At 51.9% G+C, this 21,284-nt stretch overlaps 8 protein-coding genes across 8 annotated transcripts; 5 read left to right on the top strand and 3 right to left on the bottom strand.

Moving 5' to 3' along the window:
* Nucleotides 1-762: 762 nt before the first annotated feature.
* LRP88_05326 (uncharacterized protein) lies at nt 763-1,444 on the top strand (the record flags this gene model as incomplete). Its single annotated transcript, XM_083241882.1, has 2 exons — nt 763-927; nt 998-1,444. 2 exons carry the CDS (start codon nt 763-765, stop codon nt 1,442-1,444), a joined length of 612 nt encoding a protein of 203 aa, XP_083103030.1.
* Nucleotides 1,445-2,170: 726 nt separating this feature from the next.
* On the bottom strand, nt 2,171-4,067 carry LRP88_05325 (ENTH domain-containing protein; the record flags this gene model as incomplete). Its single annotated transcript, XM_083241881.1, has 4 exons — nt 2,171-3,499; nt 3,579-3,786; nt 3,865-3,934; nt 3,995-4,067. 4 exons carry the CDS (start codon nt 4,065-4,067, stop codon nt 2,171-2,173), a joined length of 1,680 nt encoding a protein of 559 aa, XP_083103029.1.
* Nucleotides 4,068-5,536: 1,469 nt separating this feature from the next.
* On the top strand, nt 5,537-6,211 carry LRP88_05324 (uncharacterized protein; the record flags this gene model as incomplete). The annotated part of the gene is made up of 1 exon (XM_083241880.1): nt 5,537-6,211. The coding sequence occupies one exon, from the start codon at nt 5,537-5,539 to the stop codon at nt 6,209-6,211; it is 675 nt and encodes a 224-aa protein (XP_083103028.1).
* Nucleotides 6,212-9,121: 2,910 nt separating this feature from the next.
* On the top strand, nt 9,122-9,646 carry LRP88_05323 (uncharacterized protein; the record flags this gene model as incomplete). The annotated part of the gene is made up of 2 exons (XM_083241879.1): nt 9,122-9,263; nt 9,321-9,646. 2 exons carry the CDS (start codon nt 9,122-9,124, stop codon nt 9,644-9,646), a joined length of 468 nt encoding a protein of 155 aa, XP_083103027.1.
* Nucleotides 9,647-10,158: 512 nt separating this feature from the next.
* LRP88_05322 (cupin domain-containing protein) lies at nt 10,159-10,668 on the top strand (the record flags this gene model as incomplete). Its single annotated transcript, XM_083241878.1, has 1 exon — nt 10,159-10,668. One exon carries the CDS (start codon nt 10,159-10,161, stop codon nt 10,666-10,668), a length of 510 nt encoding a protein of 169 aa, XP_083103026.1.
* A 2,340-nt stretch (nt 10,669-13,008) lies between these two features.
* Nucleotides 13,009-14,280, top strand: LRP88_05321 (uncharacterized protein; the record flags this gene model as incomplete). Its single annotated transcript, XM_083241877.1, has 2 exons — nt 13,009-13,397; nt 13,455-14,280. 2 exons carry the CDS (start codon nt 13,009-13,011, stop codon nt 14,278-14,280), a joined length of 1,215 nt encoding a protein of 404 aa, XP_083103025.1.
* A 416-nt stretch (nt 14,281-14,696) lies between these two features.
* LRP88_05320 (uncharacterized protein) lies at nt 14,697-18,004 on the bottom strand (the record flags this gene model as incomplete). Its single annotated transcript, XM_083241876.1, has 3 exons — nt 14,697-17,254; nt 17,304-17,351; nt 17,401-18,004. 3 exons carry the CDS (start codon nt 18,002-18,004, stop codon nt 14,697-14,699), a joined length of 3,210 nt encoding a protein of 1,069 aa, XP_083103024.1.
* A 1,655-nt stretch (nt 18,005-19,659) lies between these two features.
* LRP88_05319 (uncharacterized protein) lies at nt 19,660-20,826 on the bottom strand (the record flags this gene model as incomplete). Its single annotated transcript, XM_083241875.1, has 1 exon — nt 19,660-20,826. The coding sequence occupies one exon, from the start codon at nt 20,824-20,826 to the stop codon at nt 19,660-19,662; it is 1,167 nt and encodes a 388-aa protein (XP_083103023.1).
* Nucleotides 20,827-21,284: the final 458 nt, after the last annotated feature.

Raw genomic sequence — 21,284 nt, 5'->3', positions numbered from 1 at the left:
GCTCAGGCAGGTTGGCAGCTGCTGCGTTGCTGCCTCAGACAATAACTTTGTACCTTATTGGCCTCGGTCACTGTGCTGACTAACATTGGCCAATTAAATGTCGGGGCTGGGCTACTCGCAGGCTGAGTCACTGGTGCCTGCGGTATGCCTAGAGAGTGACTTGATCAGCAGGTACACAGGCATGCAGTCTCGGTAAAAGTTGAGACACCCGGTGAAGATGCGCAGAGCACTTGTTTTACGACAAAGAATCGATCTCTAGAAAAATACATTAAATTATTTCAAAAATCATGTTGAAAAATTGGAAAGCCCTTTTGAAAGCTTATGCGTTCACTTCCCTCCTTTAAACCTCTTTCGTCCGCTTTTCCTTTGGGTTCAACACTTTAGAGTTGCCAGTTTGCTGTAGGTACCCTATTTTTTCCTGCACCCCTAGCTGTGCTGCTAAGGCAGACTCGGCCACCCGGGCGCGAAGCTAGGAGCGCGTCTTTGGTTGGTCGCGTCGCAAGCTTTCTCTCAGCTCATGGATCCATATCCATTGCGAGCAACAACACCACGAAGCAACCCTTGCGCCACGCCCATCCTGCGTCTCGACCGCTTCGCGCCGACCTGCTCCGCCATTATCGAGTTCCGCGATCATAGCTAAATCAGAATCTCGACAGTATCTCTCTCTTCCAGCGGTGTCATCTTTCCAATTGCCCTCTTCGTCGACCCGCGCTGCCTTTTTCGGAATTCCTCCCCAGCCACCTGCGTCTCGCAGCAATAACAATGAATTCGCACACAACACCACGCCCTGCCTTTCCCGTGCGGTCAATAGGCGGCGGTGGCTCAAGTCACCCGCCTCAGTCTCGACAACCGGTGGCTCCTCAAGTTTCATCCAACGAAGAATACAGCACCATTCCCGAGGAGGATCGCGAGCACATTGATGAAGTCGTAGGTCGAACCCATCCAGCTGCAGAAAGCACCAAGACACCTTAGCTCACATTCAACCCGCCGCTACTAGTTTGACCTCATGGACATGAAAAAGAAGGGATGGCTCAACAGCTACGAGTTTCGACACTCGCTAGCAGCTCTCGGGTTCGACATGTCCAAGCCCGACTACTTCAGAGAGCTAGAATCATACGGGACAGTGCCTCCAGACTGGCAGGACCCTCACAGCTGTCCCGTAAACCGTCTCTACGTCTATCTCGACCAGTTCAGGCTATGCGCCGCCAAGCTATTAGCCAATCGAGATCCCCGGCAAGAAGCGACAAAGGTGTTCAACATGTTTGACTACGATGGAGATGGCATAATATCCTTTGAGGATATGCGACGCTTGGCCTCGGACATTAAAGAGGAGAGGACAATGACGGACGAAGAGATCCAAAGCATGATTGAACATCTGGACCACGAGGGCAAGGGCGGTGTCAACCTGGAGGAATTCATCCAGATGATGGAGGAGGCTGGGTAAGCGCATATTTAAAGAGGGCCCTTCAAGGGCATGGATATCATGGACATGCCAGGCCACGGCAGACAGGGAGCCACAGTTCCTGAACAAGCGTCCGGATCGTCAAAAGGTTTGCGCGCCTCCCACTCGCCGCGTCAAACTTTGAAGACCTCGATTTTCGAGGTCCTTCTTTCGACGGTCGAGGGCTATTCACTGTCAGGGCCATCTTTTGGCAAGCACTCATCTCACAGTCGTCCACATGAATCTTGAGATGTGACGGATTCAAACAAGGACAACAACACACAGCAGCTGGGTCAGGTGAAGTGGCAGGTCCAGTCTTTACCAGCATTTGGCTAGCTAGTTATCAGGCTTTAAACAAGGACGAGGAGGGAATGGCGCAAAGGATTGCAACGGAGTATGGAGTAGATTTCAATGAGATCTAAGAATTGTTTTTGAATGCGTCAGGCGCGCTGTCTAAATCCCCCATAGTCCATCATCGCAAGAGCTTCCTATTCCCAACAACTAGGCCTCCCAGATACCAGCTCAACTTTGGTCGAAAGCCACTAAAATGTACTGTGAACAGGGGAATACCATACTTCGCCTGCGCAAAACACGGGAATCGGATCAGGTCCGGAAGGTGTGAAGGTGAAGGTGTAACAAAGAAAAGGTGGATGATCAAATAGAGGAGTCGCTCAGCCAGATATGGCCGGCAGAGTTGGAGGGACGTGAGTCAAGATCTCAAAACTGGGGTTAGAATTGGATCAGGTCTTGGTTCTGCTGCTGTTGTTGCGGTGCTGGGTGGGCAGCGAAAGGGTTGTTGGTCTGGCCGTTCAAGCCCGCAGGCCCAGTAGCCGCAGGCATCTGGGCGCCGTAGTTGACAGTGGGCATGCCTGTGAACTGCTGTCGAAGGAATGGGTTGTTTCCTGTTGCCTCGGCGTTGATTCGGGCCACACCCGCACCAGCGCTGTTCACAAATGTGCCTGGGGCTGTGTGCTGGGCGGGGATACGGAGGTTACCTGTGTTGCCAAAGGTGTCCATACCGTCACCGGTAGCGAGCAGCGAGTTGAGCCGGGTCTCGTGCTCGTTCATCTCCTTCTGAGGAGCGTTGAATGCCGGTTGTGCCTGGGGGAAGCTGTTCTGCTGTTGCAGCTGGGGTTGGCTGCTAAAGGTGTTGAGGGTCTTCTGCTCAGGGAGAGAACCCAGGGAAGAAATGGGGTTGGGTCGGGCAGATTGTGGGCGGCTGAACTGGGCAAACGGGTTGTTAGATCCAGTTGGAGTGGGCTGCAGCGCTTGGGCCTGGTTGTTGTGAGTTGCCCAGGGATTGTTGCTGCCGGGCTGGAGAGTGGGCTCAGGGGAAGCTGGTGACGATAGTGACTGTTGCGGCTGCTGCGGTTGCTGTTGCAGGTAGGGGTTGAAGCCAGTGGGCTGAGGCTGCTGGAAGGCCAGCTGCTGTTGCTGTTGCTGTTGCTGCTGCTGTTGCTGGCCATAAGGATCCATGTTCATGGGCTGGCCGAAGCCGGTGTTGAGGTTCGTCTGGAAGCCAGTGGGCTGTCCCTGCTGCGGGAACCCGGTATAGGCATTGGCCATGTAGCCAGTGGGCTGGGGTTGGTTCTGGTCGATGGGGTTTGCGAAGAAGTCGACTGGGTTTCCTTGCTGGTATCCTTGGTTGAAGCCAGTGTACTGCGGCTGGCTGGTTTGCTGCTGCGGGACAGGATCATCATCGAAGAGAGAGTGAGCATTGCTCTCCTCCAACTCCTTGCGCCTCCTCTCCTCCTCCTCCTGGCTAAGCTTGATCGCCTTTTGGAGGTCATCATCATCATCCACCCCATGCTGTCGGCTCTCTCGCTTTTTCCGGTCTTCCTCCTCTTGATACTTGCTGGCCTCGATAGCCAAGCGGTACTCGGTATCTTCCTCATCGTTCGCCACCCGCCTCTCGCGCGGGCGCCGGTTCCCATGTGCGGCGGGCTCGGCGTGCTGGGGGGCGAACTCCTCGAGTCCAGTAACGCGCGACTTCCAGGATCTCCGATCGCTTCGCTCGGCTCGTAGTCTATCCTCATCCAAAATCAGAGCAGTCAACTCCTTTGCAGCAACTCGGACTTTTCAACCGTTAGCGACCACCATATGCGACTGAGTCATTCCACTTGCCGTTCTGTCCAACATCGCGACCCTCTTCATCGACGTATTGAAACTCTCGCAGGGTCTTGATAATGTAAATGCTCTGGCGAGCCCAAGTGACGACAAGCTCTGAGCCCTCGTGCAGACAGTAATCAAGAACCTTGAGAGCTTTGAGGACGTGTCGCCAGTTCTTTCCCTTGTCGTTCAAACGCTTATCGATCATGTCCATGATCTCGTAGAACTCTGTGGAACTAATCGCGCCATGTCAAGTCAGTACTCGGGGCTTTGCGACAAGGAGGATTGAACCGGGTCTTGGTACGCCTACGTACGTGTTGTAGGTCATCTGAGCGATTTCGCTCATCTGAGTGCCAGTCGGACCCCAGGGGTCATTGCTGGTCGCTGTTGTTCAACTCGTCAGCTGGCGTTCCGAGGCGCGGGAGTAGTGGCCAGAGTGCGAACCTTCTCGGACCTTGACCTGGGCGCTGGAGTAACCCTTGGTCACATTTTTGACGCTTCGCATCACCTTCGACATGGTGGGCGAGTCTTGGTATTTGCGGTCGGGGTATTGGTGTAGGGATAAGTAGGGGGTTGCGTCCTGGGCGCCAATCGATCGGTCGCCGCAAGGTTTCCTTCAATAGTCGGCGAAGCTCTCAGAGGGCGTATTCCGGTCAAAGTCCCTGAAGCAAGACGATGTCGGCGACAAAAATTCCAATGCGCTCCGTGGATGAAGTCAACGGAGGGAGGCGCAGGGAGGGGGTATGCCAGGGTCCCAATAAGCTCCCAAGGTCACGAGATGCTCAGTCCCGCTCTCGACGATGGCGACGCGGCGTTTGCGATAGATTCAAAGACCCCAAATAAAAAACTCCGGTGTTTGGTTTGAATTGGCGATTACGCCCAAAGACGTTTGTGGAGAGGAGAGGCTGGCGGATGCGGTCGTGGGGTGACTGGCCACCTGCGTTAGGTAGTGTCGGGGTTTGGAGAGGTCGGGGAAGCCGGCCAGAGACGACGACGTATGTCCAGCACGATCTGGGATGCGGCTCGGGCGCGGATTTGAGGGAGGCGAGGGCGCTTCAGGAGATGAGAAAGCAGGGCTCGAGATATGCAAAGTCTGTCGCCTACAAGAAGAAGCTTCAGCTGAGCGATATAAAAAAGACGCTGGACGCGACTCGTAAGTGATAGTGCAGGAGCAAGAGGATGAATACTGTAGGTGGGCGCTGTCGGGCGGGTTGGGGAGCGAGCGGCGACGGGAGCAATGGAACCAAGGCATGGAAATGGAAGGCAAGTGGCAGTGGCTGCGCAGGGTGATTACGTATTCGTACATGGCCACCCAGCGGTGCCAGCTTTACACTTTGCCAGCAAAGCACCTGGCAGTGACAGGCGATGCGCCTTGGCGAGTCCACTAGCCACGCCAAGGTTTGCGGGGGTCGAGAGTGCGAGACAGCATCTCGGGTGCTTCTCAAGGCATCCATTATTGGCAGAAGATGAGGGGGCCACGGGCACAGCTGGCATGCCTCCTCTATGCGTGAATTCCTTCATTTCCATCAAATTTTATCACGCTTTGCCGGACCGAGACATCCAGACGTGAACTCCGAGGCCTCGACTCAGACTGTGGCTGACCAAGGCGGATGAGGCTTAGTTATGGTGTCTGATAGGCTTTCGCACAGTCGTTGCGTCCGAATAGGAAATACTAGCCACAACTACGTCACGGCCGGCTGGGCTGCGACTAAAAGACCCCTACCCTACCGGCTGGACCAAGCCGCGTCGACAACATCTCAAGCGGCAGTTGCAAGAGAAATTGGTTCCTGTTTCAATAGTTTCTTGGTATTATAATTCATTGTGTTCGTGTTGATAGTAAAAGATTAAAGGTTCAACTTTTGGTGCTAGTTTGAGAGAAAAACTAAGTGATTGGGCGTCAATTCCACTTTCATAGCTTCCGTTCCAGTTTCTATCCATGACTGTTCCCATCAAACGCATGCACAACATCCGAAACAAAAGATCGATATGTCCAGGCCAAAGAACTGGCCTGATGGCTTCCCTTACCTCCATGCTCCGCTCCACGACAAGAGCTTAAGCCCGGCCCATATCCAGGCTCTCCGCACCAAGCCCTCAAGCGACATCCCGGTTATCCCATCATCCTCTACTGCAACCCCCTGTCCTCTTGTCAGAATCCAACCCATCACCAACCCTTCTCATCCAGCCAACGGCCAGAGCGGTCTCTTTGCAGCACAGAATCTAGCACCGGGCAGCTTCATCCTCGCATACCTAGGACGCGTGCACTCTGGCGCCGCCTCTTCAACGGAGAGTGACTACGATCTATGGCTGGACCGTGAAGCGGATGCCGCGGTGGACGCTGCACGTGAGGGCAACGAAGGGCGCTACGTGAACGACTATCGAGGCGTGGGTGAAAGGGCGAATGCCGAGTTCCGCACGGTATGGTGTGAACGCTGGGGTGAGCTCTGTGTTGGAGTTTGGGTTCTTGGGAGTGGGAAGAAGATGAAAGGGGCGGGTGGTATTCGAAAGGGGGAGGAGATTCTGGTCAGCTATGGGAAGGGCTTCTGGGGAGAAAGAAGGGCAGAGGAGTATGAATATGATAATTACGAGCAATATGAGCAACACGGTGAGGGGAAGGCAGATGAGGAGGCCAAAGTCGATGGGAATGAAGAGTCAGCATCGTGATACCAACTCGTGGTGTTGGAGACTAATTACCAACAATTCCCTTTGCTTTAGGCAGAATAACACTCAATAACTCAATGATAAAAACTTTTCCGTGTCGTGAATGAACCTTGAGTGACTCAGAACCATATTTTGATAGTAGTCATATTGACTTCTCCAATGCATCTTGAATCTTGAGCCGCGCGTTTGGTGATGGATAATGGACATATAAGGACTTCTTCTCTGCAATATGGCCGGCCAAGAATCTCATCTCCGCACCCAAATCTCGGCTCTACTCTCAGCACCGACAGATCTTCAACCTTCAACAATCACTCATCATGATGGTCCAAGACTATGACTCGGGGCTCATGACCCCAATGATGCCCATCGTCAAGGCTTCTCAGCTGAACGCGACTGCAGTATGCTGTGAGTTTCTCCTTCCCCTTGATCCTTTTCTTTGTCTAACTTGTATAGTGATGCTTCTGGATTACATCTTACTCATCGTTGTGCCCTTGTTCTTCATGCTCGGGGCCTGCGTCTGCAACGATCCAGTTTATTCAAGCTATATTTTTCGTAAGGCAAATTCTTCACCCCTCCAAACTTTATTTACTTATCATTCTCAGATTTCCCTCGTCCCATTCACTCGGCTCAAAAAGCCCACGAGAGAGATCTCTACCGCGCCCTGGCTCTCTTCTGGCCCACGGGTCTAGTATACGCTTGGCTTGCGGTTCGCCAAATTTGCCGTGACCAGAAGGGCGAGTTGATGGCGCAGCTACCGCCAGTCTTTCTCGGATTCTGCATCTGCTTCATCACGTACCGAATTTCTTTCCTTAAAATTGATTCCAACGAACAACAGCTGGTACTTTTTGACGACAATGACCTGGCTTCGGACCGAAAGGAAGCCACAACTGTTGGGAGGCGGGGCCTGGGGGGGATAGAGTGCGTATGAGCACACCGTGGCTTGTTGTGCTCTTTTGCCCCATCTTGGTAATATCCTGCTGTATGTCAATGTTAAGGTGCAGAGTCTGAATTCCTGTCAGAATGAAAATTGGTGTCTTTTGCTGCATAGATGCCTATCAGGACGTGCGAATAAGAGCCTATCTGCCAGGAACCATGAATCATCTAGAAGCACTAGACTATGCTCCCCTGAGTATATGCATAAGAACATCATAAATATTAAATAATTAGTACAAGGATGACTAATATCTCTGCTCTTTACGTGTCCCAAGGGTCCAAGTCTTGATTGCGTCTATTTCTCCTCGATATGGCTTCTCCGCCGTCCCTTGCATTCCCGTTCACGAGCAGACCACCAGAGATTCTCAATCTCTTTTTGAAGGCATTCCTCGTAATAGTCTGCGTTCCTTCTTATGCTAAAAGTGGCAATGTATATAGAGCGACCAGCCAGCCCAAACCCCGCGCTGAAGGCGATTCGCTCAGATCGTGTCATTCCATCTCCATAGTTGAGGCAAACTGCAACGTAGGAAGCGAGGTATCCAACATAGGGGATGATGAAATAGAGACATTCTCGCGTCTCTGTCATTTCGTAGTACTCTTGAAGTCTGGCATCTGTCACATCAGGGTCAGCTAAGCTGGGTGCTGAGCTGAACGGCCTGTCATCCTCACCCGGGTCTCTGTGGATACAGAGCTTCTTAAGGGTCTGTTCAATGCGATATCTGCCGCCAAGAATCGAAAAGAAGTTGGAAAGCGGCATCAAGGCCACCACTCCAAGGAGCATGATGACCACTAGATGTAGTTAGCCAGAGCGGGCTTTGGCATCGATATTTGTGAGTGTGGCTCATACCGAAAGCGCCATCCTCGCTTCTCACTTCGCAGGTAGTGTTTGAAGACATGTTTGCTCAAGTGTTTTGAGAGAAAGGTGCAGGAGGAAAGACCAGAAAGGAGACATACATGCATCTTTAACCTCGAAATGCAGAAGCAATTTATTAAGATGAAGCAGTAGAAGGTTATGTGTCCTTTGCATTAGAATTTGCACACTTACGGCGTGATTCCTTCTGAGTGTTTCGGCCGTATCCCTTTGTGCCCATTCACAAACTCAGCGGCATGACGAGCTCTTTTTGTGGAAGTTTACCCATCTTCTAATTCCCAATTCTCCCTTATAATTACCTTAGACTCATAAATTTCTTTGTCCTCGGCATCATCATGAAAGAACACTCACCTTACTCTCCTCAAGCAAGCACATTCACACATCGAGATGTTGCCCCCTGACCTAGCACTAGAGGCACCCTTTCAAACCAACAAAGTTCCTACGGCGGCCTGTAAGCACTCTACATTTTTGTTGACCAATCTCGAATTACGAACTAACGTTTAACACTCAGACTGCCTCAGCTTTGGCATCCTGTTCGTGCTCTTGTCAATCGGCCTACTGAATTTGGCACCGGATCAAGACGAAGTGCGACGACAAAATCCGGAATATAGAGGTTGCGAGCCTAACGAGAGCGAGGCATCAAAAGAAAAAACTGGATGCTCCAAAAGTATTCTCTTTGAGTGAGGGGCTGTGTTGGTAGAAGATGGCTCTCGAAGATCATGTTCTTGCTTGCACCGGTCTGTCTGGCCTTGCAGAACCTCACATGGGACGACAAGAACAATCGTTCTCTCTTGTATGTGGTTACCCATAGTGAACTTGTTCACACGCAGCTGTTCAAGATTCAACGTGGTGTTTATGGACGCGGATGCAAAGGACAAAGTCAGTTGGAAGCCTCGGTGCAACTTTACAGTTCTTGTCACTGATTATAGAGATGGCTGCCTGTGCTGCGCCTGAATTCAACAAAAGCCCATCATGACCTACTTGATACGCCGTGTCCTCATGGCCCATTCATGTCCCCTGCTGTCCATCTTCAACTCCCTCTGCCCGCACATCTAGAACTCTTCAACTCTTTAACACTACTCTCTTTCACGATCTCCATCCACGTCAGAATGCAGCCTTTTTCAGTTGGTTCAGCCATGCCTATGGATTCTGCCAATGCTCTCCTCCACCTCCTTTACTCGACGATATGGGTAGGATCGCAATTCGTCTTCTCGCACTATGAAAACAGCCGCCATAATAATATTGCGCCAGGTACAGCATGCTCTTCCAAAACTTGACGGTGCTCCACTGACATGTTCCTATCTATAGCCGACACGGACAGATATAGACGGTACAAGAGCAACTTTGACGCCGTGTTCGAGGCGAGCCAGTTCCTCGTCTACTTTGTCGCCATCAACTTGCTCGTCGCAAACGTCCTCTTCACCCGCGACTGCATCGACACGTCCAAGATCTTGAAGTTTCAATACTGCTTGAATCTGATGGGCTTCACACAAATGGCATTTGCATTGTGCCTTCATGCACTCACAACTGTTTATCGGAAGAGATCGGAACCAGACAAGACGTCACGAAGAGGCCGAAGAAAGAAGTTGGAGGACGGCTGGGTTCTTTTGCCAGAGAGCTGGGTCATGCTGTAGTGAGGCCCTTGTCAGCAGCGACAGGACTCGTCTCAAAGACCTCTTTGCTTTATAACATAATAATAAGATAATACAGTAAATTAATCCAATACCTTCTATCTCTTTTATTTATTATTATACTACTTTATTGTTATAGCCGCCTATTGGTAGGGATATGCTGACCCGTGCCGAGCACCGAGCGACTTGTTGATCATCCACTCATGTTTGGTGAAGCTCGTGCCCATTTCCTAATTGGGAAAGCAACGCGAGCAACCCTGTACCATCTGTTGAGTTGAAGATGATGGTGAGGCATGATGACGACGTAAGCCTCGCGATTCCGAAAGACCGAGTTGTTTAGAAAAATATGTATAAATATGGCTTGTCTTTCTTTCAACTGGAGTTTTTTTTGCCCCTTTAACCCATCACTCATGACTTTAACTCTCAGAGTATTCTCTTTCTACTCAACTCCAACTTGCACACGCTTATATCATACCAATAAACCATCTCAACTCCAACACATTTATTCTTCCATCATGAGTACTCAATCCTCGCAGTCTGCAACCACTCGTGTTGTACGAACCACCCATGCCGAAGATGGTACCTCTGTCTTTGCCTCCGACACTCACATGACGCCTTACGCACCCTTCGGCCCCCAAGCCAGCGTCTTCAACATCTTTGACACACGCCAATCCGTCCCAGTCAACAACATGGACACAATCCCCTCCTTTGCCGACACTCTTCCACGGTGTCCGCCCAAAGGTGCCATCTTCTGCATGACGCAGATCCAGCCCGGCGGTAGGGCGCCCATGCACCGCACCCAGAGCCTTGACTACCTCGTCGTCATGTCTGGCGAGATCGTGCTGGTGCTCGATGGCGGAGAGGAGAAGACTGTGAGAGAGGGAGAACTTATTGTTCAGCAGGGTGTGAATCATCAGTGGATTAACCGTGGGGATGTGCCTTGCAAGATTGTCTGTGTCATGGTGGGTGCGGAAAAGGTCGCGCTGAAAGACGGAACAACTTTCGAGGAGACTGTATTTAAATAAACGGGATGTGTACAAACCAGATTCTAGAGCGTATTTGTGATTGTAAGGATAGCTATATTGCAGAGAGATGGCCCAATTCCGACTTCATACCTGTACACTCTCGGATCCTATCAAAAACCAACCCTGCACTCGTCTTCTGTGACTCTGTCGCCAACCCATCAGGACTTTTAATAATCTTGATGGGCCAGAGTAACAGATAGGCACCCACGGCTTGCCAGCGAGGAGATTTCGACTCATCAGTCCAATAACGCCCTAATTGATCAACGTCCCCAAAGGACTGAGGGACCGAAGACAGGATCTCGCCCGCGAGAGATTGAATAATGTCTATAGATCCTTGTATTAGAATCGAGTCAATGGATTCTTTCGTAGAACTTAGCAAAGAAGCTCCGCACAAACAAGCCACAAGCTTTTGGTGGAGGATGATTCGAGCTGTTCGGTGGTAGTTCCACTCATAGGCCATCCATATATCCGGATGAAGCTGAACTGTTTCCGGGAACCAAACTCCTTTCTTTTCGTTACCCGAGATATCAGCCCTAGTGATTGTACGGAATGCCCACTCAGGCTTAACACGCCAGAGGGCAGCCTCCTTATCTAGGCGCAGCATCTCATCGACTAACCCCCGGAGCTGATCGCCTGTGAGAACATCGGAATCGAGAGACTGAAGCAGGTTATTTGCCCTTTGGCATAGATCTGTGATCGCCAGGCCGTCTTTTTCTAGTCGCACTGAAGAAATGTCTTCATTCAGTGCCTCAAGCCAGTCATGGGATTCTGGAAGAGGGCTCATTTGTTTGGCGAGCTGCTGCTTTTGCTGCCCACGAGTTAGTATATGGTATCTGGGTATGTCAAGACCCCAAACTCACCAATCGATGGTGTGCTAAGCGGAATAGACCCCATCCACGAGGGTCGTGGAACTGTTCATGCCCACGGAGTCGTAGAATGTGTGCCATGCCTTGAACATGGGACCCAGAAAGGGAGGAGTCAGGCATGAACAAAGACTATCTCCCGAGTTAGACTTGAGATTAAGGATGTACATATATGTGCTCTGACCTCGAAAATGTCCAATATGACCACGGCCATCAAGTCGTAATCATCCGGGGCTTTGTCCTTCTCAGCCAAAGACTGTCCGAGTGCGTTTAGTGCTTTGCCATAGCACTCCAGTGACCTTCCGACCAACTCCTCGGGGGACTGTTCCCGAGAGAGATCAGCAAACGCACATGCCTGAACGGCCCAGCGTAGCGCGTAGCGACCCTCCACATTGACTTCCTTGAATAAACAAGGGAGATGCTGCAGGAAGCCTGGAGAGGACGACTCGTTACATGGGAATAGCACGTATTTGTCCATGAATAAGCTTGCAGCTCGGTCTTCGTCGGAAGGAGTTTTGATCGGTGATGAGTCTTTGAGCCATGGAAACGCGGATGAGAGATTCAAGGATGTCCTCGAGGTGAAGGAGCTCTCAGATGCACGCTCAACCGACCGGCTCCTGGTACGTCGACTTGGCGGAGATGAAGTTGAGGTAGTAGAAATGGAAGCGGTTTGACTCTTTTGAACAACCTTTTCCGTCTCATGCTGAAACATGAGATCACCCTCATCCCTGTACCCAACGCAGAGTTCATTGCGAGCTATGCAACGCTGACACGAGGGACGGCCGCGATCACACTAATGTTGATGGTTAGATGACATGTTTGCCTGCCTTTACATGAGGGTTTTCACCTTGACTCGCCGTTGGCGGCACCGTAGACAGCCTCTACTGCGATGAGACATGGCTTCGTAGCCGTCTTACATGTAGATGAAAGGTCCAAGTTGCCCCGCCAGGTGAAGCTGACGCGTGCGCTAGTAGATCTCGCCCGAGATTCAGAATAGCTTCGATGTATATCAAACTGACGATAGAAGACACCTAATTCGGAAAGATGAACTACCGGCTTGTGCTTGCCTATTGTTCATTATCTGATAGGACCCGGATGACTGGCTGTATTATTGGAACAAAGGAAATCAAGACAAAGATGCCTTGGTGCAGCACAAAGCAACACTCAAGGCCGAAACTCACCATCACCAGCCCAGTGAACACATCTCTGGTCCATATTGGGTAACTGAACAATGGAAATGTTTTCAAAAAAGGGATCAATAAGAAACTAAGGTTGTGGTATAAATGTCTTCTCCGGTACTTCACTTCACAACCCCCGCCCTGCGAACCGACTTTTCCACAGTCGACCACAACTCATAGTGACTGGCTTGTCAAGACTGCAGGAACTGTTATCTAGATAGCTACTGACTGGCTTCTTCTGATAACTGCATTGTCAGCTGACTCGAGTGTCACCTGTTTGTCGCCCAAGAACCTCCACAATGCCTACTCACGCATACCATGGATCCTGCCGCATCTCCAAGCGACCCCCAACTTGGAGGAGCCGTAACGAGCGCCGCAACGGCACCGATAGCTGGACTCCCAGCAGGGATTCCAGAGATGAGAGAGAGGACTACAAGGACGGCAGAGACAGGCGGGATGACTACAGAGATCGTAGAGGTGAGCGGGAGGACCACAGGGACGCCAGAGATGAGAGGGAAGACTCGGTGCACAACAACTACGGTCGTGTCAACAACAACTACAACATCAACATCAAATCCTTTGGCGACAACGACCGGAGCAGGCACTGGAGCGGCAACGTCCTGCGGGATCGCAACTTCAACACCTATGTCCGCAACAGACCTCGACGGGACCGGTTCGACAACAGAAGGTACTCACCTGCATCAAAAAGCTCTCAAAGCTCCAGATGCAACTCATTTTCATCAAGGACTCGTTCTTGGGTTTCTTCTGAGTCGAATACCGGCTCGTTCTCGGATCGGCCTGTTGATTCCATCGAAAGCGCACGAGGGGCTGAGGATGCTGATGAGATAGGAAGAAGAGAACATGACGACGGAGACGATGACTACTATGGCGCACGTCAAGCTTACCGTGACATCAGCAGAGGTGATGTAGTTCACGGCCACATGCGTCCGACTGACCGGGTGTGCGACGAGAGCGAGCTCAGGCTCGGCACCATCATCTCTACAGCCATACACAACCAGGCTCGCGAGAACACGGTGTCGATCGACGAGTTCAACAAGTCCCTCTCCGGCTTCGGCATCGTCTACTCCAAGTACCGCAAGCTAATAGTCGTGGAGGAGTGGGCCCAACACGTCGTCTGCATCTCGCTGTACTCGTACAACGGCCGAGGCCTCGCAGGCCGCGAGGCTTTGGCCTGCGAGTACTTTGACGTGCGTGACGTGGACGACCCGGACCCGGAGAGGGGGGACACGTTCTGTACTCTCATGGCAGTCCGTGATAAGGACTGGCCTAGGGAGAACACCTTTATCGAGGGCCGCACCGTGGCCAAGGTGACCGAGAAGATCACTTTTTACAGGACTGACAGGTGCTCGATCGAGGGTAGGATTGATCAGGAGAGCCTCAGCACACTGATCCCGCCTTACCTCAAGTCGTCAACCAACCCGCTGGCCAAGTTCTTGTCGCGTAGCCAATCTGGCAGCCCAACGAGTAGCCGAACTGATAGCTCAACTGGTAACCGAACTGATAGTCCAACGAATGATGCAGCAGATGCCAAAGAGGAAGGGGAGATATAATGCTGCCCGCTTCCACTGCTCACTAGATAGATAGATACTTGCTCACGAAAGCATCGGCAAAGTAGTTAGCCCCTTGCTATATGGATGATGGAAAGGACACCAACACTCAAAGGTAATGTTGCGAGCTTTTGATGAAACCAAGCCGCCTTGCCAAAACAAAATACTGACTAGATCATATCTCCTTTGTCTTTACTACAAAATACACCACTATTCTCCATACATTGCAAACCTCCATGACGTGACTCCTGGACCTTTTATTCTCTAAAGTGAATCGATATCAGTCCGCTCGCTACAAGAAAATAACCCATGACCTCAAGACCCTAGCTAACTAACTAAGTAGCCCCCAATCCGCGCCTAATCCTCCATGGTATAGTACAGCCATAATTCCAATTCCCCGTGCCCTCGCTGATAATCGTTCAAACATCTTCTCCCTCAGCGTCGACGTCACCCTCCTCGTCGTCGTGGTGTTCACCATCCGTCGCTGCTTCAGCGTCGTTGGGCTCGACAGCGCCTCCATTGGCCGGAGCACCATTCGTCTTGGTAGAAACGACGACCGAATCCTCCGCCGGCTCTTCTCCCGTCGCCTCCTGCTCTGCATCGTTGCCTTCCGTAATGGGTAGCAGCTTGGTTTGCTTCTCCAACCACCCAGGTGGTAGACCAGGACCGCTATCAGCGTTTCCGTAGTCCGACTTCTTGGTCCCCTTTGGCCAGCGGCCGGGTCCACGGCCCGTCCCACCAGTTTTTCGTTTTGAGGCGCTCTTGGGTCTAGACGATGAAGAAGGCCGGTGGCTCTTACCGTTGCGTTTGGGCCTTGAAGCGCTGCTGACAGTTCGAGGTGCTGATGGCCGGCTGGCACTCTGCCGCGAACGATCCCGCCGACCACCAGGGACAGCTGGGAAGACCTCAAACCGGCTGAGAGGAATATCTTTGTATGGCAAAACCCAAGCTGGTGGCCCATCTTCCACTGTCTCTCCCATCTCAATGTCATTTGGTGATCCAGGCTGCTTCTCCTGATCTGGATCGACATCCTCAATGGACTGAACTGGGGTTGATGCAGCCTCGCCGTTCACCAGAGGGTGCTCCCCATTTGTATCTGCATCGGGTACACTTTTGCCCTCTCCATTTGTAGTTGGTTGGCTCTCGGTGCCAACCGTGTCGACTCCTTCATCAACCTTGGCTTCATCGTCCTCTCTCGGCGCGATGGTGTTGATGGGTGGGCCGAGCTCGAAATTGACCGCATTGCTGCGACCCATGACGTACGGCGTCCAGACGAGAGCTTCTGGCTTCAGTTGTACGTAACCCTTTGCCTCCCACTTGTTGACGTATTGTCGACAGTAGTCCACATCCACTCTGAACGCATACAGCTTCGTCTGTGGATCTCTGACTAGAGCCCTGAGGCCTTCCAAGGCGGAGATGACATCGTCTGGGGTCATGCCTGTGTCGTCAGATATCCGCTTGATACTGAGTCCCTCGCTCTTGTGGTTGCCGGTTTCCATGACTTTCAAGAAATAGCGGCAGAGAATTAAACGCCAGTAGTTTCTGTACGACACCAGGCCCATGTCAGATAGAGGCTTCTCGGGCGAGCCCGTCTTTTCCTCGACCTTGGTAAGTAAGTATGAAAAGTCAATGAGGAGGTTGCCATAGCCTTTGCGCTGATGTATTGGTAATGTCAAGATACACGAGACATTATTCTGACTGCTGGCTCTCTTCTCTTTCGAAAAGTATCCCACAAAGTGATACCCGGTGTCGTTGTATTCGCATAGAACGTAGAAGAGAAAGGGCTCAACGTCATAGTACAACGTTTTCGAGCCCAGGAACAGCTTGGCAAGAAGGCACAGGTTCTGGCAGTACACAGGGTTCTTGCGGCCGTCGACCTCAAAGACAGACACCGACTTGTGACGGTAGATCTCATCTCCTGGCGGGTGCTTAGCTGGACACTTGAGCTTGTGCCTCCAGGCGACGTAGTCCGAGTTCATGTACTTGAGACAGAACTCGCAGATGTAGAGCACACGGTTCCGACTGTATTCAGCTGGATACGGTGCAGCATACCACGTGTCAATCTCCCAGCCGCCAAACTCGATGCATTCGATCTGGCTGGCGTTCTCGCTCGACTTCTTGTGTTTTCGAACTGGCATGTCGGCATCTGCCTGCATGGCGAGGACCCGTGCTCTCCATTCATCCTCGGCCTTCTTGTTGGCGTCGTCAAATTTCCGACGATCTTCAGGTGCTGGAAGAGTCTTGGAGGTGTCGGCTTCCGCCTCGGTTAGGATTCCGCCGTATGGCTTGCCCTTCATCTCGTCCGTCTCCCGGTCAAAGAAGGAATAGAATGGTTGTGAGTAGCTGTCTGATGTGAAAGGTGTTGGGAGGGCGGCTATCGGGGTAGGGACAGGATTAGCTCTGGGAGTGGCCGCTGGTCGGTGGGATGAAGCTCTGGCAGCACTGCCGGGCGGTCGCCTGTCGCGCTTTTTGCGAGAAAGTATTTCCTTAAGGTTTCCGGGCCTGACCTGGATCTTCAGGACAAGTGATGTGCGTGTACGTTTCTCCATAGTGACGGGAGGGGGCCGCGTGACTTTGAGACGAAGCGTGCGAGAAGGGTTGTGTCGACTTGGCTCGACGCTTCCATTTCGTGTTGTGCCTTCGTGTGAAGACGTTGGCTCGTTCGACTGATTACGTCGTCGCTTTCTTAACGATATGACATTATCGTCATCTTCGAGAGACGATGACTTTCGTTTTCTCAACGTGCGAGTCTCGTCTACAGGCTCCTCGGGTAGAGCTTCATCGTCGATTTGAGAAGTTAGGGGCTCGTTATCTGTGTCTGGTTCAAACCGTACTTCCCCAGAATGATCTGGAACATCAGATTGTTGGGAGGGGAGCCCCATGTCGTGATTGACACTTTGGTCGTCCATATCTTCATCGTGCTCTTCAACGTCGGAATCCCTATGATAGCATTCGGGGCACTTCCAATTCTCGGGGGCTGCGCTGGTTAGTGGCGAAACCAGGAGATGGACGTTGCAGATACTCACTGTTATCCTCACTCATTGCTGCAGCGTCGCGGGCGCATTGTTGATGTGCTGTGGTTTCATTAACACGAGAGCTCTTCGTCACAGCACGGAGCCTTACCATTTACGCCACAACCTGCGCATGCCAGGTATACTTCAAACTCCTCGCTTGGGTCTTCATCTTCGCCCTGCTTGCAGAACGTGCAGTTGTTGGATGGTCCCGCTTCCTCGTCCTCGTCCTCATCTTCGTCAGCTTCCCCAGCATCTTCCCATGGAGCATCCTCGTCGGACTCTTCATCGAGCCCACTCGGTGACCCTGATCTTTCACTGTCGCTCGCGTCTTCATCATGCTCTTCACCCGGCTGGATCTTGACGTCGCCCACTCCCTCGTCTTCGTCGTATTCTTCTCCCTCCGCATCTACATCCTCCTCCTCCTCCTCCTCCTCCTCCTCTTCCTCTTCGTCTTGGTGGGTTTCCGCTTGTGTTATTTCGTGGGTGTTATTGACAGATATTTGTTGATCCAGAAGAAAGTCGTTGTCCTCTTCGCCTTCGGCATCGATGTCGAGTTCCTCGCCAGAAGCGTCGCGATCACTCAACTCAGCATCGTCCATGTTTCCGGTAGCGCCTCCAGCGCCCATATTGGCATCAAGTGCATCGGACGTCATCGCATTCATCGTCGGGATATCACCCACTGTCTCGTATTCGGCGTCTTCGTCGGAAACCATTACACTTTGTTGAAGCTCTTCCTCCATCACTTGCGCGCTTGTCATGGCTATCCCCGCAACCCAGAGAAGAGTTCCCAGTGGCGAGAGCCTAGATATTGCATATCGATCGTCCTGGGAGCGCTGCGACTGTTCTCTCGCGATGCGATCACGTTCGGCTCATCGTATTTGGGGCTGAAGACGCGGCCTTGGATCGAGGGGTCCCGTGCGCGTAACAATAAGGGTAGGTCGCCCTCGGTTAATTGTAGAATTGCATCAAGCTAGTCGACTGTGTTCGAGAAACGCGTCCGTATTAGAGTCCGCCGTAGTAGGGGTGCGATTAAGGCGAAGCGCTGGAGTAAAGCGCGTTCAACTTGCGAGATATCAACCAGCTGTCGCGGAGCTTGTTGCCACAGTGCGTGCGACTCCGGCCTCGGGTAATGCACCGGGGATTTTGGTAGTAGACAGTGCTAGATCTGGCGTCGCTAACTGTCCTGACGTGCAGGGATGAATGTGGGGCCACGGCAGAGGTGAGCAAAAATAATTGGGAGCCGGTTTGTGAATGTATAGAGGCTCTTGATGCTAGGACATCAGTTTCAACACTTCAAGTGTTCTAAACTCCAAATTAGCTGGTGTTTGTGTTCTATAAGTGCGTCTATATCGTTCAAAGTCATTCCTGTACTGTATTTAAGTCTTTCTCGTCAGAATTGCCATCAGCTAAAGGTGCCCATTCCTTTTTGTCCACTCACCTGCATGGCCGAAGCCGATTCGCGCCTCAGGCACCAACCTAATAACCAATCGCTCAATCGTCAATGGCTCGGTTGACGACGTGAGCTTCAAGTCAAGGCCCGGCCGCTCGGAAGACCTACGACCACCGCGACAGACCCGGACGACAGGTCAGACCTAGTCAATTCGATTCCTCCTTTGAAGAGAGACCTAGCGGATACTTTCAAGTCTGCCCAGGCAGCACCGACGCGACCATGCCCGTCCCCTTCGAGACCCTTCTTCCCTACGCCATCATGATTGGCGTACGTCCGGTTCGGCCCTGCGACACGAGGATATGGAAACTCATTGAGTGATAGATGTTCGGTATCTCTGGTACCGGCCTTGCCGTCATCAAGACCTGGCAGAACGAGGGCAAGCGACCCCGTTACTCCGTGGACCAGTGGGACAAGGTAAGTTGTCTGTTGTCGAAAGTGTTGGGTTCATGCTAATTGTCTCCGCAGCAAAGTATGATACGCCTCGAACGAACTTGCGATTGACCATCTGGATACTGACCAAGGGCTGCTAGTGATGGAGCGTGACCGCCGACTTACAGGAAGTCTACGAGGACAGACGGACAAAGCGGTGGCACCCATAGGGTTCGAGTTGAACAACCCATGGAAGGTGAGTGCCATTGAGCCCCGGAGTTCTGTTCATGGATACTGACTGGAGACAATAGTTGGAAAAACGCTTTGCTTAGAAGACGGCACGAAAGCCGATGCGAATCGCCAAAGTGCCGCAAGCCAGCAAATGTACATATACAACATAAGAGAGCAGAGGGGCATCAGGCCAAGGGAAAGAGATGAATGGGTAGGGGAAAGAAATGAAAGAGAACATCAAAAAATCATTAGACTTGGTCTACTACGGTGCATCGTGAACAAATGCTTGAGTTTGCTGTCCGCAGTAGGGGTATCTTATTATATGGCTATCTCTGCTCTGTTCTTATTCAGGTTCTCAAGCAACGTGCAAGCCTGGCACATTGTCTGACTTGACATGTATCCGCACTTGACACACTTGCCCAGAGTCTGCAACGGTGTAGCCTCCTTCTGCCGCCTAGTCCTCACTGGCAAGGCCACTGCCTCCTCCTCCTTGGGAGTTCCGTTGGCCGTGATCTCTGTCTCCAGGGCCTTGTGGTTGGCCTTCTTCTTGAGGCTAGCCTCAACTTCGGCCATCTCGTTGCCAGAGGTGCGTCCATTGGCTGATCCGCAGCCTCCAATTCCTTCACCTTCGTCGCAGGCACATGCCCCCCGGTTCTTCTCGGGCGTGAGCCGGGCCATATCCTCCCCACTTCTGACAATGTCCAGGATTGCGCTTGGCCGAACCTTTTCAAGATTCTTGATGAGACCTCGAGCCGTTCCACGGAATGCCTCTGGGCTGTATATGCACTCCGTACTAAAGTAATCCAGCTTCTTGTGGTGGGCGTAGAGTACAATCTCCTTTTCGTATGCGTACTTGAGAGGCTTGCTTCTCTTCACGTCGCTGTTGGAATCGCCAGTGACGATACTGGTGCTTCGAGCTAACCGCGGTAAATCTCCGCGCAGGAGGTTCATGAGAACAGTCTCGGCGATGTCGTCTGCGTTGTGACCTGTTACAACGTGCTTGATAGCGAGCTTCTTTGCCCCTCGATCGAGAGCCTGTCGTCGAAATACACCGCAGTAGGTGCAATTTCCCTTCTTTCCGATGGTCTCGACAACCTGGTCCATAGTCCATCCATAAAGCTCGTCGTAGCCCACAATCTCCAAGGGCATGTCGTACTGAATGGCATTCCGCTTAACGGTTTCGAGAGAATCATCTCGGTATCCCTTGATGCCTTCGTCAACACTCAAAAGTACCAGGTTCAGCCCGTAGTCGTGCCGCTCGTTCAAAGTTTTCATCACAGAGGCCAAGACTGTCGAATCCTTTCCACCGGAGGCTCCGATGGCAACCCTCTCTCCTCGGAAGAAGAGTTGAGAGGAGGTGATTGTGTGGTGTACTTCATCCTCAAAGACTCTGAGGAAGCACTCTCGGCATAGCTTGTGGTGGTTCTTGGGCCGCTTTACGACGGCCCTGTTATTCTGACACCGGTTGCAAGGCGTAGGCGGCATTTTATCTTTTGTGTTAACGCGGTTTTGCTGAAAGTGTCCGAGAAGACTGGAGATCTGAGATTTGCCCCTCTGACGCAAGATCTGGGGATTTCAAGACCCGATATCAGAATACCAGCGAATGTTTTCTCCTTGAAGTTCGTTGGGAGTATAGCGATGCTCAATTTTATTGTCGATGATGTATTTACGAATCTAGGCTCCCATTTCTCACCTTGTCTGGTACCTGACCTTTGACTCGAGGCGATGACTCGGGCTGCACTGTGAAAGGTTCAGTCACGTGCACCGACCACGAAAATGGATTCGGCTCCAGCCCCTCCAAGTGGAGCAAGAAGTGGGTCCTGGTTTTTCGCGGCAGGAAGCCCTAATTAATTCAACACCAAAATCTTTTCGTGCCTTTTCTTCCCTTTGAAAACCATCCCTCATCGCCATCCCGGACTCTGCTCTTCAACCCACGAGCAACT

Source organism: Fusarium phalaenopsidis, assembly GCF_050370095.1.
Source record: "Fusarium phalaenopsidis strain FUZ10S chromosome Unknown contig_32292, whole genome shotgun sequence".
Taxonomy (NCBI): domain Eukaryota; kingdom Fungi; phylum Ascomycota; class Sordariomycetes; order Hypocreales; family Nectriaceae; genus Fusarium; species Fusarium phalaenopsidis.
Note: the sequence above shows the minus strand (reverse complement) of the source record. Positions and strands in the feature narration are given on the sequence as shown.